Source organism: Anoplopoma fimbria, chromosome 3, assembly GCF_027596085.1.
Source record: "Anoplopoma fimbria isolate UVic2021 breed Golden Eagle Sablefish chromosome 3, Afim_UVic_2022, whole genome shotgun sequence".
Taxonomy (NCBI): Eukaryota; Metazoa; Chordata; class Actinopteri; order Perciformes; family Anoplopomatidae; genus Anoplopoma; species Anoplopoma fimbria.
The window spans coordinates 11,232,766-11,249,386 of record NC_072451.1 but is presented as its reverse complement, the minus strand read 5'-3'; the positions used below and the strand labels follow the sequence as shown (position 1 = coordinate 11,249,386).

General features: G+C 40.8%; 2 protein-coding genes across 2 annotated transcripts in view; one reads left to right on the top strand and one right to left on the bottom strand.

The window, feature by feature from the left end:
* mcf2l2 (MCF.2 cell line derived transforming sequence-like 2) overlaps positions 1–16,621 on the bottom strand; it is a 121,906-nt gene that overhangs the window by 48,679 nt on the left and 56,606 nt on the right. The gene's annotated exons all lie outside the window — the stretch shown is intronic.
* On the top strand, positions 3,993–14,605 carry LOC129113295 (lactosylceramide 1,3-N-acetyl-beta-D-glucosaminyltransferase A-like). Its single transcript, XM_054625515.1, has 2 exons — positions 3,993–4,786; positions 12,239–14,605. Exon 2 carries the CDS (start codon positions 12,732–12,734, stop codon positions 13,926–13,928), a length of 1,197 nt encoding a protein of 398 aa, XP_054481490.1. The 5' UTR covers positions 3,993–4,786; positions 12,239–12,731; the 3' UTR covers positions 13,929–14,605.

The following is a 16,621-nucleotide window of genomic DNA, read 5'->3' as shown; positions in this document are numbered from 1 at the left end:
AATTCCCGTCATATTCATCAGTCCAGTTTACCTCACATACATTTCAGTTTGAGCCTTTTAGCCTATACACTATACTAACTTACAGTTAGTACATCTTAGGAAATTCTGACAAAAAACAAGCTGATAAAAACAGACAGGACTCTCCAGCTTCACCACTCCTTCCACTTTATTTTAAATTGCTTCCTCAATATTTTTAATAACATCATTGTTTTAATGTTCAACATGAGGGACTTGTTGATGAACACTGTCATCAGGAAACTGATCAATCATGTATCACTTTAGCATTTTGCTAAATCTTTGCACCGCCAAGAGGAAGTACACTCTTGAAGCCTCGGTTATACTCCCAAATGGACACATATACACCAGGCGGTACCCTCCAGTTCTGCCGAGTGAAGCCGGTGAGGAAGTGTCTTCCAACTTGCATTCTCCATACTGTCCATCAGGGGGCGACTCCTCTGATTGTATAGAAGTCTATTAGAAAATGATTCTACTTCTCTCTTGATTTATTCCCTCAGTAAACATTGTAAACATGAGTTTATGGTCTCAATCTCTAGTTTCAAGTCTTCTTCAATACAGCATGATGTTCATTTAGTAAATGATGGTCCATTTAGAATCACATAGACCATAAAGTCCCTCCTCCTCAGTCCAAATATGGTAACTTCCATTCATTGGTTGCAAACCAATGATTGACGTCACAATGACTACGTCCACTTCTTTATACTGTCTATGATATAGACTGTTTATACTGTCTGCTTGGAAGAGGTCTTCCGCACATTCTGTCTGTAAATATAATATTTCAGTTATTGTTGATTTTCTACTGTTTTTTATTGCTTATTTATAATACTTGTTTTTTTTATTTTCATTTTTTATTTTTATCTTGTCTTTCTTCTACTATGTCTCTTGTGTGCACTTTACCCTATGCTGCTGTAAGCCTGCAAATTTCCCCGCTGCGGGACTAATAAAGGATTATTTTATCTTATCTTATCTTACATGCACAGTAGATTTATAGCTAAGTTGCTGCTCAAACTATTTACAACAAATTGGCTATACTTGGATGTCTGCACAGAGCATACATGTACACCCTCTGATGACGGCATTTTATATCACGTGGACCCTAGCCTACTCACTACAGCAACATCGGTCTGTCAGACCTGACTGAAATGTCACAACTATTGGATGGATTGCCTTGAAATTTGGTACAGATATCCCTGGTGCACACAGGATAAATTCTACATTGGTGGTCCCTTGACTTTTTCTCTAGTCCCACACCTTTCCTAAAACTGTAATGCCAAATACTTAATTAGGAATTTGTTACATTACTCTGTTTGAGGTAAAACAACACAGCTGAAACTCTACTGAGACAAACTTACATACAAATGTAGAGCTCCAAAGATTTTGGGAATACTTTTTGTGTTTACCTTGATTACCTGGAATGTTCCCCAGCAACCACCTTTGCAGAATGTAAGTTATGTTCCACTTCAATCCTTATTTTGACATTGCACACATGCTCTGCTTTTTTTTTTTTACAGTACGATCTGAAGGCTTAGTGCAAGCTGAGCTGGGACATCATAGGATGAATAATGGGAACTGAGATCCTGGTATTTGCCCAGGAACACAAATATATATAATATATATCATAGTATAGGCCATACTCCAAGCTGAGGCAACACTGATGAAGTCAACAGGAGTCGCTTTTTAATTTTGGAGAGCAGAGACAAAAAAGACTGCCTGTTTAGCAGCGACAGACTTCTCATGTGTCTCACTTGTCGTTGCTACAGATCTGTGCTGAAAGTACGGAGCAAGACCCAGACTGCAACTGAAGCGCCTCTCTCTAACCTTGTTAGAACTTAGAATGTGCACATGTACAGGGACACAGTGGGCTAGTCTTTTGCGCTCATTACCTGACTGTGTACAAATTTGCTGGCTCTGATTTGTACAATTTCACACATGTGCTCATGCACACAGACACAGACTTATCCTCCCGTCAACGAACAGCCCTAATCAGGTTTACTGCACATGATGTGTGCATCAGCTGATACAGCTGATGACATGCATTCCCCATTTACACATATGCTGAACATTACTCAATGTGCACTTGGTTTGATAGGACTGACAGCATATGGATGGGGGCTAGTGTTAGTTTGCTGACCTAATGAGTCTGTTCTACTTGTGAAACTGTTGCACAACATTCTAGCTTGTACTAGTATCCTTTAATTGCCACTAGTGGAGGCTGTTAAGGAAAAGTGACTGCTTTAAATAGACTATTAGTATTGTAGTATTTTGGCAAAAGTACTTATAATCAGTACTGCAACTGATCAGTACGGTATTATATTAGTCTCGTGAAATTTCAAACGATACCCAGCTGAAGCTCCCAAATGATAATATGTGGACTACTTTATACCTCCAAATCTACAAAAATGACTATTCCAACCCTTCCTTTTCATTATCATGACTGTGAGACTTGCTCAATCCCAACTGTGCTTAGTCAGTGTCACTATGCTTCACACTATGATGCTCTAGGTTCCCCTCTTGCCACATAGTTAGACGTGTCAGAGATGCGTCCAAAATACAATTCCAACGTGGGTTTACTTAATTTTAGGTTTACTTGCGCAACAAAACTACTGTTAGGCTTGGAAAAAGAATTTGGTTTGGTTTAAAATTTAAACCAAAAATAAGTCTGTTACGTAACTGGTAATAATTACACTCCCGGGTGAAAGTCCAGTGCTTGTTGAGTGGACTTTCTCACTCTATGTTCTACATCAGTTGCTATGAGTGTCTGATAATGGGTTTACATTATAGTTAGTTCAAAGCCTGGTGCTTCTCATACAGACCTTAAAGGGTTCTGGGTGCATGGTCTCAGATGCCATGGGGTGCTCTTTATTTGATGAGTTTGGAGTGAGAATGTGTTTGATGGGCCGAGTCCAGAGACTCAACAATCCCAAAGATGCCTTAGGAGAGAATCTTTTCTCTCCTTGAGGCTTATAACGTTAAAATAATGGAGTAAAAAGGTTAAAATAATGGAGTAAATATGTTAAAATAATGGAGTAAATAGAGTTTCATTTGGGTTGTAGTCTGTGATAGTGGGGGATGGTGTGTGTGTCTGTCCAGTGTTAGCAGAGGGAACACTACAGTATGTGGGAGTGCCCAGTCCTAGTTCAGGAAATAAGCAATTAGGACTAATATACTGTAGTAAGTGTCCTTGCAGTCTGACTTCAGACCAGCACAACAGACAGCCTCATGTTATCTTATAAGATAGTATTATACCTGAGCTGGCATTTTAAATATTAACCTTTTTGGGAAAGGAAATATGATTTGTAGCGGGTCTATTGCTATTTTGCGTAGTTTTCCATTTTTCTAAAATTGATTTTGGACATTAAATACACTTTCTCCCCAGTACCACAGGCTTTCTTTCTACATTTAGCAGGATGAGTCTTTGGTTAGTTAGTTAGTTGGTTAGTTAGTAAGTTACTTACCTACTTAGTTAGTTCCTTTGTTTGTTAGACAGCTAGTCACTTGGTTAATTAGTTTGTTAGTTGGTTAGTTAGACAGCTAGTTACTAAATGAACAGTCATTAAACGAAGTTTACTAGATTATGGGTCCATACATTTGGTCAACACAAGTCCTTCAGAAGTCCGTTCTGTAGGGATGATGACGTCACGGGACACGCCCCTCTAATCGCTCCAATAACAGCTGATTCCAGCTGAAGCCAAAGAACCGCCAACCCCCTCCGGGTTGCCATGCATCACCTGTGTTCCCCTGGGTCCTAAGTCCCTACATGTGTGAACGTCTATGTACAAACATTTGTAACAAATACCACATTATCTATGTTGAATTAACCTGGTAGTCGATCGGTATCAAGGCTGTTGTTGTTGTTCTCTTACGGAAAAAGGTCACGTGGTAAGGGGGTGACGAATCAGGGAATGACGTCATAACTGCTAAGAACCAATCAAATAGCGAACGCCGGTGCCTACGTCATCGTTTTCGGACTTCTTCGTTTTCAGTCATCCACACTATCAGGAAAACGCGGCGTTTTCAAACTTCTCCGTCCTCTGGAGCGTTTTCAAACTTATTCGTTTTCGGTGCCCTAAAACGCTGTGTAGTGTGGACGCTCAGTGCAAACGCAGAAAAAGATATGCGGATTCATTTGAAAACGGTTTAGTGTGGACGTGGCCTTAGTTAGTCACTAAGTTGGCTACTTAGTGAGTTAGTTGGAAAGCTAGTTACTTAGTCACTTAGTTAGTTAGGGACTTACTAAGGGTAACACATCCAGCGAGTGTGTGATGTTTCTTTGCGACTCCTGTGTGTGTGCGTTTTTACTGTATCGGCAACTAACATTCATTCATTCCAAACTTAAATTCCCCCAATGTACTTGACAAGACAAACTGTTGAAAGTGAGCACAAACAGAGGGAGGTGGGATAACGTGAAGTGGCGGCAAAGAGATCTCCCTCCGCTGCCCAGTGGTTCCTCCCCCTTCACAAGACGCACCTCCACTCCCAGTCACACACAGCGTCTCTCTCACACAGCAGCACTCACACTGGGACATTCACAGTCAAAGCAGACGTCTGAGGCTCTCCTCAACTGAGTTGCTGACTTTACCGTGTCTGAAGGGGAAGAAGGGAGAGGAAAAGAGGAGGAGAAGAGAAATATCAGAAAGCTGATCTGGTGAAGGAGTGAGAGGAGCAGCTGGAAAGAGTGAGGCAGAGACAGTGAGTGGCACAGACAGACACCAGAGGAGTAGGGTGTATCTACTTTTCCTCACACAAGGAGCTGACTCAAAAACAGCTGGTAAGTCAGGAGCCCGGTATGTTGGTGTGTGTGTGTTTGTGTGCTGAAGGGGGTTGCTCTACATGAAGTCTATAATAACTTCCAGTGTTCCAGGCTAAAGGTGTCCGCTTGCAGTAGCAGACTGACAGAGTTAGAGAGGTAAGTGGTGGAAAAAAACAAGCTGGATGTGTCAGGACGACTAAGTCAGACAAGTAAATAGTCCCAGAACTCAAAGCACTTTTTCACCGGGTCTCTGTTGGTAGGCTGCCGAGCCAGATCCAGAGTCTATAGGAGTGCTCCAGTGAGACTGAGGGGATAAATCAGGCTCAGACTGAGCGGGCTGGGTTAGCAGGGGAACAGAGAGAAAACAGGATGTGGAACTAAGATATGTTTAAGGACCCACAGTCATTAAACTAAAAAAAATGGTTCCTCCTCTGCAATAGACAAGCCTGGATTTGCGTTCCAAAAAAAAAACTATATAATCCCATTCGTTGTTTTTATGTTCTTACGATAATTATTTTTGGTTTCAGGATGGAAATAGTTTTCAGTATTTCTTAATGTTGTTTTGAAAACCTTTCATATAATTGCATTTTGAAAAAGTTCAAAATATCCAGTTGGACTACATTATATGGAACTTGAGGTCTGGCTAATAAACTGCCACATAGCCAGGTTTCCACACAGTTCTGTCTGTGTAACTGTGGATCAGAGCCAATAATCAATTGAATAAATAAACTTCATAAGGTTACAAGGAAAATAATGAATCATGTAAGAATCTGGAAACACATGCAGTTTCGTAGTAGTATATAAGATGACTGTGTGAGAAGTGTCTTTCACTCTCCCTCCAACTGTGTGTAAATCTAAAGCAAAAGTTCTTCCTGCTTAAATGTAAGTTCTGCAACAGATCTGTGATGGAAGCAGTCTCACTTTCAGGTTGGTATCTAGAACTAGTTCCCACTTAGAACTGCTCTAAAGTTGTATGAAAGCTGCTGTCTACATAACTGACCACATATATACATATTGTCATGCTGTTCTCATGCACTGTTTATACTCAGCACTGTTTGTCCAACATAGCCCACATAATCAAGAGACAGGATGTGCAGAGCTGCCTGGAAGTCAGATGACGTAGTATAAAAAGTATTAATGCCTGGATGAGTCCAACAAACACAGGACTTTCACTCAAGAGATCGCTGTTTAGGGCGTTGTATTTGACCTTAGTTTTGATTAGAAACATACTTTCTTTATGCAAACCATGATGTTTTCCGAAACCTAACTTAGTTATTTAATAGCCTCAACCCTGCAAGTGCTTTAGCATGTGTTGCTGGACATTAGTAGGAGAACACACAAAAAATGAGAAATAACTTTTTGCTGTTTTCGGGCCAATAGAACATACATACAAAAGTCAGTGGAGAGCATTCCTGTTTGAAGGCTGACTTCCTGTTGGCTCACCAAGCACACAAATTTAAATTTTAATAAAATCAATTTATCATATGAGTTTTCTAGATTTTCCTTGTTTTATTGGACCAAAAGGAGGACATTATTCAGATATATTAAGTTGTTTTGTTAAATTGTTAAGTAGGCTCACTACATATGCTAAGCAGTTACGTCACATTACAATACCTACGTAACGTAGTTTAGTAAGCTACGATACATAATCAATGTAGTAATGTTATGTAAGGTCGTGGGGCTTAAATAAGTCAACCTTGACTTTTGTCCCATGTTTTTTGGAACACAAATGCTGGGTGAAAGGCTGCATGGTTGAGTGACTCAACCATGCAGCCAGACCATGTCCCTATACAGAACTTATAATAAGCAATCAGACCTACTCCTTTACTCCCGCCATAAGTATAGCCACGTGGAGCGTCATAGTTTGATGCATAGGGCTGTATCTTCTGCTCAGGTACAGTATATTGTATCACCAGATATTTCACATTCTAGGCTTTCGTAAAACCTTTGATACGTTTACTGCCTGTCAACAGCCTGCTGTGAACTTTTTTAAGGGCATCTGACAGCACAAGACTTTCTTCATTAATCCTAACTGGACAAGTCGCAAGTTAGTTGAGTGAAGTTATCTTTTGGCCATCAGTTCTAAAGTGACTGTTAAAATCAGGGGATTTGGTTTCATTGCTACCACAAAGTGTGCCAATAAGCAGTCAGACGATCAAACAGGTCGTAAACTAAAGAGGTCTCAGACTTTGGTTTCCTGTTCAATGAGGGATCATTAGCAACATTTCAGTTGTGCTCAGTATAAAGTGCTTTAGATAATTGTCTTCTTTGCAAACTGTCTGATGGCATGACTGCTTGTGTTTCTGGACCTATTAGAGGTTGTAGTGATGGCAACCACATCCAAGCAATTGCTTTGGCAAGCACAATGATATAACCTAATAAACGATGGCCATACTGCAAAAATAAATCCTAAATTGCAGTAAACCGGAATAATTCTAACCTAACCTTTTATGAGAGATAAGATTGGGCTGTGGACATGTTTAACCCATTGTTTCCAGACTGGACCAGACTGTATATTTAAATATTGAATCAACACGTGCGACCGCAGCTTGAATAACAGAAATATCCTGCATTCCTGCAATATTTCACCCCAATGACCAATACCACCTATTAAGTAGAGAACCAAAACTATGTTAGTATGTCACACAGCATGATGGCTGGATAGGAAGTACATGTAATCTGTTCTCTCGGCTCCAACATACGGAGGGAAAGTTGGCTCCGTCGCTTACATTCAAAGCTGCTCACTTACAAGTGAAGCAGGGTTTGTAAGAACAGATTTAGGAACAATACCTCTTTAGATTATTCCAGTTCCTGTAAGTGAAATGCTTTACGGTGAACTCGTCGGCATTGTCTGCTGTAGTACAGGCAAAGCACATGTTGGTTGGGTAATCTGGGTTTTTCAAGCCTTAGGATCTGCTCGGTGTCGAATATCAACACCTGAGCTTTGATGTCCATTAGTGTGTGCAATTAACTTAGCTTATGTTTTCACTCTAAAGAATCACAATGCAGTTCTCGAGAAAGAGTCTCCAATTAGAAGCTGCCCCCCTTGAATAACTTGGTACCACATGAGCTCATATTGTTTTCTTCTGGCCTTGGAAAGTAAAAGGAAGAAACAAACCACTCAGAAAACACTTGATCAACAACAAGAGACCGCAAGAAGAAAAAAACTCTAGTCTTATCATATTATTGTTCATCAATTGTGCAGCTAACCAAGGAAAAGCTTCTAAGAAATTCCTGGGATGAAATGGAGGCTCCAGGGCCGATCTGTGCTAGAGCCTGCATGGATGTTTAACAGTTGCACAAATATGTACAGCCAACAGCTAATTATCGGCGGCGGCCTCTAGTGGCCGTAGTATTTATTACACGAGCAGAAGAGGAAGTCAGGTAACGTCGTAGACAGAGACAACACAGACATATTTGAAGTTATGTATGTTAATGCATTAGAAAGTTCATAACTATGTCAGTATGTAACTACGCACCTGCATAACGTAACAAACATACCGTATTTTCCGCACTATAAGGCGCACTTAAAAGCCTTTAATTTTCTCAAAAAACGACAGTGCGCCTTATTATCCGGAGCGCCTTATATATGGATTAATTCTGGTTGTGCTTACTGACCTCGAAGCAATTTTGTGTGGTACACGGCGCTCTGTCAAAATGTTTTAGTAGACTTAGTAAACTACAAAGCCGCACCGCTTGCAGCATTACGGCTACCGTAGTCAGGAGCGTCGCGGAGTAATACATACTGTGCTTCACCATCATATTACAGTGTGTGTGTATAAGGACCCCAAAATGGCACCTGTCAAGAGACACGCTTACGACTCGGACTTCAAACTCAAGTCTATCAGTCACAGAGTAGAACATGGGAATAGAGCAGCTGCGAGAGAATTCAACATTAATGAATCAATGGTACGGAAGTGGAGGAAGTTTGACTGACTGACTGTTTTGTTTCGCTTAATGCGCCTTATAGTCCGGTGCGCCTTATATATGAAAAAAGATCGAAAATAGACCATTCATTGACAGTGCGCCTTATAATCCAGTTTCACAACGTTTACATGTGTTTCATTTCATCTAAACTAGCAGTGGGCCATACTGCAAAATGAAGTTTTGATTACAATACAAAGTTATACTAGGGCCAGAATTACCAATATCTATACTTTTATAACTAAGAAATGTGCCATGCTTTATGAGGTGAATGCCTTATTACTAGTCAACTTCTTAATACATTTTCATTACCATTCTGTCTCAATCATCTGATAACATGAATGCGAATTAACTCCAGATGTTGAACCTCTGAACAGCAGCAGTAAAACGAAGAGCACAAGCACTAAGAAGGGTGATCAAGGCCCAGGACATAGATGTCCCCACCCATATTCTAAAGTCACAGGAAACAGAAAGGGCCTCGCTTCCTAACCTCAGTCTTAACAGCAGCTGTTTTCCAAACAGTTTCCGACCGAGGATCATCTCATTGTACGTTTTCGCCACAAGAAGTCTGAATGTCAAGGCTGGGCCATATGTTGTGAGAGTGCACTATTGTTGGTTGACCCAGTGTTCGTTCAAAATATGCTGCTGTGGAAATATGTGTTTCGGCCTATTGTGTGGAAGCATTGTACTGGCGTCAGCAGGTTCCCTGCTCAGGGGCTCTGTTGGACTAAAGCCCCTCTTTTATAGTGCTTTGTGCTGGGTCTGCACTTACATTCACAGCGTCCTCGGCAGAGTTTAAGGCAATTAGCCAACGTGGTGGACAGGCTGTTTGTGGGTGTTTACAATATACAAAGGTGATTTTTGCGTTAGAGGCTGGTCTTTTTCTATCAACCCCCTTCCTTACTTTGGTCCCAGTTAGGGCTACAAATTTTAAGGATAATACATAAGTAATACAAAGATATAAGTTTGTATCAAGCATAAATACAAATTGAATCTTCTATATGGAAACAAACTTACGCAGTTGCTAGGTCACCCCATGGTTCTTTAATGCAAACCTAAAATGTTTGGAGTGTAGGGCCACTAACCAAATGTTGGTATTTAATGCGTTTGGAGGGAAAAAGTGTTTTTCAAATCCTTATTTTTGTTCTCATGTGATCACAGAACCAACATTAGGCAGTTCTACCAATAAATAAAGTTATATTTTGGTAAATTTGTTGAAACCCTTTTTAAAAGGACACATCTTATTAGGTAAATCTTGTTAATATTTTGAACTGACCTCAGCACTGGATGGGACTGAGAAAGAGTCCAGTGGAGTTGGCTCTTCCCTTTGTTCCTATATGCTCTGTTACTAATACTCCGTCCAACAATGGTAGGAAGAAGGCAGGTTAAACTCACAGATTACAAAGGAAACGGGGAGGACACTGACTCACAAAGACTCACAACACATGCCTCGGCCAAGAGAGCAAACAGGACGCCCTGTGCTAGCACTTTGTGAACGGTCATGTGCAAAAGTGACAGCTGATAAAGCAATTTACTGTAGTTTGACCCCTTAGCATTGTAGTTTAAGGTTATTTTAGTTGTACTTTAACCTAAACCCTAAACCAGCTGACACAGAGCTGTTTGTGTGTGTGTGTGTGTTTGTGTGTGTGTGTGTGTGTGTGTGTGTGTGTGTGAGTGTGTGTGTGTGAGTGAGTGGTGGGTGTGTTAAGACTGAGCGAGGCCCTTTCTGTTTCCTGTGACTTTAGAATATGGGTGGGGCCATCTATGTCCTGGACCTTGATCACCCTTCTTAGTGCTTGTGCTCTTCGTTTTACTCTGCTGCTGTTCAGAGATTAATTCACATTCATGTTATCAGATGATTGAGACAGAATGGTAATGAAAATGTATTAAGAAGTTGACTGTGTCTCATCAGCTGTAAGCAGGTCTAATCATTTCTGGTAAGAGTTAATGGCTTGGCTGCTGTGACTGTGTTGTTTCCAGGAAAAGGATCACAACATCGGATATGTTCTTCTGCATAAACTGTTTACGTTTTCTCCGAAAGGAGTCTGTGTGTGCACCTGAGAGGTGACAGAGTAGAACGGAGCCAGATTAAATGAAGTGCCATCTCATAAATCCCCCTATACGTATACAGCAAACTATAATGATACAAAATATGAAACCATTAATAATAAAAATATTGCTTTACACTCACACTTGTGTGCCACAACTCTTTGGTAATGGTGTAGAGTTGGAATATCATAAAAACCACAGGATATTAATAAATAAATCCAAAAATCCCCCTAGGATTTGGGATTAAGTTAGAATAAAGATATACATAGGCTAAAAAAAATAAAATACTACAAGTCCGTATTTAATTCCTATAAACCAATTATGAATATTCGAGTGGTGCCAAGAGGAATGAAAAATACAAAGTATTAACTCATAACATTTTCTCTAAAATACCTAATTACTAAATTATTGTTACTCGAGCTGTATTATTATTTATTATTATTATTGTTAGTCATATTTCTATTGCTACTACTGCTACTAGTACTGCTTTTAGTATCATCCACTGCTGCTGTTATTATTACTAGTAATATTTTTTATATGAATGTTTCTGCTATAATCTGTGCTAGTACTTCTATTACTACCCTCATATAATTCCTATCATATAGATTGACTATGTTGTAATTATATTTTTGTTCATTCTGTACACATGACCTGAGAGGATCAGAGGATGTCGTATGCTCTACAGATTGTAAAGCCTTCTGGGAAGAAATTGTGATATAGGGCTGTACAAATTAAATTGAATTAAATTATTAAAAGAACAGTCTACAGTCGAGTAGAATTAGTGATATGTGTCAAATTTAAGTACTAAAATCATGTGTCTTTTATACCATGTTTAAGAATGACTGATATAAACCAGAATGGCCTTCATCAGGTTAAGGTGAAAATGTGACCATCTACAGTTATGGAAGGAACATCATCATATTAGCCTTGGAACAACTGTGCTGTACTAATTCAGGAGCTTTTCTAGACTAAGCAACGTCACTGCAAGGCAGGAAATCTCTGTCCAAAAAAAAAAAAAAAAAAAAAAAAAAAGAGCGTCCGTGTCAGACCAAGCTTTTTTGAAGTGTTGGGAGTGGATCCATCTCAAGATGGTCTCTTGTTGTGTGTGTGCATTTTTAACCAGAAAGATGGTACATCAATTCTAAATATCCGTGAAGCTAACATATAATTGTCATTTGATAAATCTTTTTTTTTTTTCTATCAACAATGAACTGAAAGGATTGTTTAGTCTATAAAATGTGAGTAAATATACCCTGAGCAATGAGACAAAACCAGAGGACAGCAGCAAATCATCAAAGGATAGGCTGGAACCAGAGTCTGGAAATTTGTGGGACGGACAACATAAGCAATGAATTGTTTAACAAATAGTTGGAGATAAATTTGATGATTGGATCAACTTATCATTTCATGACTGTAGTATTCTAGCTTTAAAGTGTAGCCCTAGCATGCAAAATCTGGTCTTTATAGAGTCTGATCTTACTTGTCTCTCTCCTTCAGGTGCCATTTGTTCCAGTGACGCGCTGACAATACAGTAACCAAGCGGAGGACGAGGGAAAAGGAAGTGGATTTCTCAGGAGAGAAGTACGTAGGAGCATCTCGACTTGTTTGAGCTGAATGGGGGATACTCAGCTTTACCTGGAGCTACCTGTGGCCTGATCACTATGAGGGAGCGGAGCTTCTGCTTCTCACAGTGGAGGAAGTTCAGCAACAGAGCAAGTACAGCTGCTGAGGAACCTGACAAAGGCCTACTGGACTTTGGAACATCAATAGGAATAGAATCTAGTCAATAGGACAAGAGGAAGGAAAGAGGACACGAATGAGGCGAGACAATATCAAATAGAAGGTTAGATAGATGAAAGGAGAAGGTGAGAAGTGAAGCTTGAGAGTGACAGGAGGCAGAGATGAAATAACATACATACTCAGAAAAAGGTAAGATAGAAGATACGTGCTGTCAGTGTTTGGAGATCAGCAGAAATAAGCAGCAGTCGCCATGTTCATGAACTTCCGTCGTATCCGCAAGTGCCAGTGCATTCAGCTGCTGACCACAGGTCTGGTGCTTTGTATGGTGATGGTCTGCTGGGAGGACCTGGACCACCACGTTGTCAGCCACATGAGATCCTACACTTACCGCTACCTGGTCAACAGCTACGACTTTCTCAATTCCTCCTTTGCCCTCAGCTCCAAGCAACACAACAGGAAGGATGGTTATGATGTGGACGTTGGGTTAGTGAGCTATCCATACCTCATCAACCACCCGGGCAAATGTGGAGGTGGTAGCAGAGATTGGAAAAGCCGGGATGATGTCCTCCTGCTTCTGTTTGTGAAATCCTCGCCGGAGAACTCGGAGCGCCGCCAGGCCATCAGGGACACATGGGGGAACGAGAGCTTTGCTTGGTCAGAACTGGGGGCGAGCGTGAGGCTGGTGTTCGCCCTGGGCGTGCACCCGGATGTCGGGCGGAGATCCAGGGTGCAGAGCGCGCTCCTGCAAGAGGACAAGGTCTACGGCGACCTGATCCAGCAGGACTTTTTGGACACCTTCCACAACCTGACTTCCAAACTGATCCTGCAGTTCCAGTGGGGCCACGAGTACTGCCGCCAGGCACGCTTCCTCATGTCTGCGGATGATGACATCTTCGTACACATGCCAAATTTGGTGAAGTACCTGCAGCAGCTCCTGAGTAGACAATCAGAGGCCAAAGACCTTTGGGTAGGACATGTACACAGAGGGGCCCCTCCAGTTCGCCGTAAAGCCAGCAAATACCACGTTTCTTATGATCTGTACCCCTGGTCCTCCTACCCAGACTATACTGCTGGAGCAGGGTATGTGGTTTCAGGGGATGTGGCCGCCAAGATCTACCATGCAACTCGGTTGCTGAACTCCTCCATGTACATCGACGACGTCTTCATGGGGATTTGTGCCAAGGCTATGGGGGTCTCTCCCCAGGAGCACGTGTACTTTTCAGGGGAGGGCAAGACTCCGTACCATCCCTGCATCTATAATCACATGATCACTTCACACGGTCACGCCTCAGACGTGCGCTCACTATGGCAGGAAGCAACAGACCCTACAGTGTACGGCAACTCCAGGGGAATTATGAGTAATATGTACTGTGCGGCAGTGAGAGTGGCGCTGCTGTGTCTGCCATATTACCAGAACACCTACTCCTGTATGGCTGCATTCACATGATTGGGTAAAGGGGGAAAGGGTTTCCCACTTGAGGGGGGGGCCCTTTCCCACTTGAGGTAACGCAAGTACTGCTGGATGCTAAGTGTACCCCGATAACAAATGATGGCACTGGACACAAACAGTCTGCCATGTTTTTCCTTTTTTCACTGTTTGCTGGTTATACTAGGTATTTGCCCTCTTGTAAATAAAGATGAAAGCTGTTCTGTTAAGCAAACAAATGAACTCCGTTGTTCTTTAGTCATCAGATGGATTTTCACTTTGTTTAATCTAGAGAGAAAAGATTGGTAGAACCTGTCCCAGTTCTGTTTACATGAGGGCTTTTTGTCTCTGTTATTCACTTGGCAACTATTGAAAGGCATTAGCCCTGTCCTGAGAGTCTAATATATCATCTAAACTAGCTGTTTAATATGATGAATTCTGGTGTCTCTGAGGCAGTTGACAAAGATTGTTCTGCATACCTGTCCCAATGTTATATCTGAATGCACTTCTCAAGGTTTGAAGAGACATAATCCAGAAGGTTCAAGTACAATAACCATTTTATTTTATGTATGTCAATTAGAGCTGAAGCAATTAGCAGATTAATCAATTAACCGACTGAAAGGGAATTGTAACATCTTGTATTGTAACCAACCATTAATTTCAGTCACTTTTCAAACAAAGATGGGAAAGAAATAATGCAGTTTGTGATGCGCTAATTTGAGGCTTTTCATATGTTAACATTTTAAGTGAATAACTTTTTATTGTTTTGGACAAAACAAGACAGGCAAATATGTTACATTGGACAAACTACAATGTTTTTTTTAATTACTTTGACATTTCTCAGACAAAAAGATGAATGGAGAAAATAATCGTCAGATTAATCAATAACGAAAGCAATCGTTGATTGCAGCCCTGTTGCCTTGAAAAACAAAACTAACATATTGCTAAGAACATCAGTATTTGACATTGGCACTGGACCCAAATACTGAAGAGCAGAATTGTCAAATGTGAAATAATTCCCGCTATACCTGGCTGGAGCATCAAAGGGGGATTGATAGGGGCTGATTTGCATTGGTACTGGCATGGATCATAACTTTGAAATGAAGCGCCCATTTTGCAAATCACCTAGAAGCAAATGTGGCTGAATAACACATGTAGCACATCAAAGAGGAACTCTTTGAGGATTCAGGCTGACAGAGTGCCTCGGTTATTTCCTTTTGAGTCACCATCCAGCTAGTAGCAATACCGCTACATCCGGCAAGACTGAGTGTGTGGATTGCCCTAATTTACTTGTGGGCTTGTGACATTTGCACTCTTATATTTTAAGGGGGTTGGGAAGGATAAATTGTATAGGAAGAAATACAAAAGCATGGGCGTAAAAGATATGTATTCTTTACAAAATAACCTACAGAATCTGTGACAACGGGTCTCAAGTAGACATTGTTTAATTTCAAGGTTGACAAGCCACTGCTTTGGATTGAAGAATAATTCACGGTGTTCATTTTGAACTTCATTTGCGATGCAGCACAATCATGTAAACTATGATGAATGGGGCTGCACCAGTAGAGGCCTGAATTAACCCTGCAAAAACTAACTTGTGTGCCTCGGAATTAAGTTGCAAACAAATGGACATATCATATCATTAGCAAACAGTTCGTTTGGACACTTCCAGCAGTTATGAAGCTGAATGATTATTAATTTGCAGTTGTATTTCTTAACCCAATGCTAGCTCTGTTTTTGGGCTTCACCAGATTCTGAGGAAAATATGCTGCTTAACTGCAATCGATCACTTTTCGTGCCTGCTGAAAAATATATAATACAGCCTCTTTCTATATTGCATATCAGCACCTTAGCAAATCTAGATGATGCAATGCACCGTCAAATTCATTGCTCTCCTATAAACTTAAATTCTGTCGTGAACTTTTTACATATGAAATTGGAGCTGAGATGAGTTTGTTTGGTGTCTCTATATACACTGCCCTATCTCTGCCATGCTTCACTTACATAGGGGCCTCTATCTTAACCCAGATTTCAGATTTACTACAATAAAATCTATTATAATACAAATATACCTTATCATCTGAATGGAGAATTCATCCTGTTTAGACTCATTAGAGATTTTATTCCTCCACTCCTTCCCCCTACTCTTTTTCTTCTTCTTGACGACACTCATTCCACTTATTCTACTCTCTTTCTGCTATATCCTGTTGCGCTGTGGTTTAAATGTAAAAAAACAGGCTGAATCACCACAAGCGTGCAGGAATTTGCAGCATGACCTTATAGGGACTTTTTTACTGCAGGGGGAGAACATTTTCATTCCGTTTCACAGACGGAAAGCTTTCTTAACTGGAACCGTTTTTTTATTTGGTTTGGTCTGCTAAACCTAGATGGCTTTACACAAGTGAACCCGTCGACTAGTTCATACTTTCACAACCAAATAGGTAATTTGTCAGCGTCTTCCCAAACAACCCATGTGACCAATCCAAAAAGTCTGATTTGCAAGAAATGTTTGACATGTGCATGCATGCCAGGAAGATTTCCCAGAAGGAGTTTTCTGAGAACACTGATTTCAAACTGCAGGAGTGAGCTCACCTCACAGAAGGTTGTCTATATGTGAGGAAATTAAACCAAACACGCAAACACCAACTATTTCCAGCAGTGCAGCTCAACTGTCATTTGGCTCAGTGCAATACGCGATTGAATTGTTTAGTCCC

What these genes read in the sequence shown, in the direction of transcription:
- LOC129113295 (XM_054625515.1), top strand. Translation starts at nt 12,732, where the DNA reads ATGTTCATGAACTTCCGTCGTATCCGCAAGTGCCAGTGCATTCAGCTG.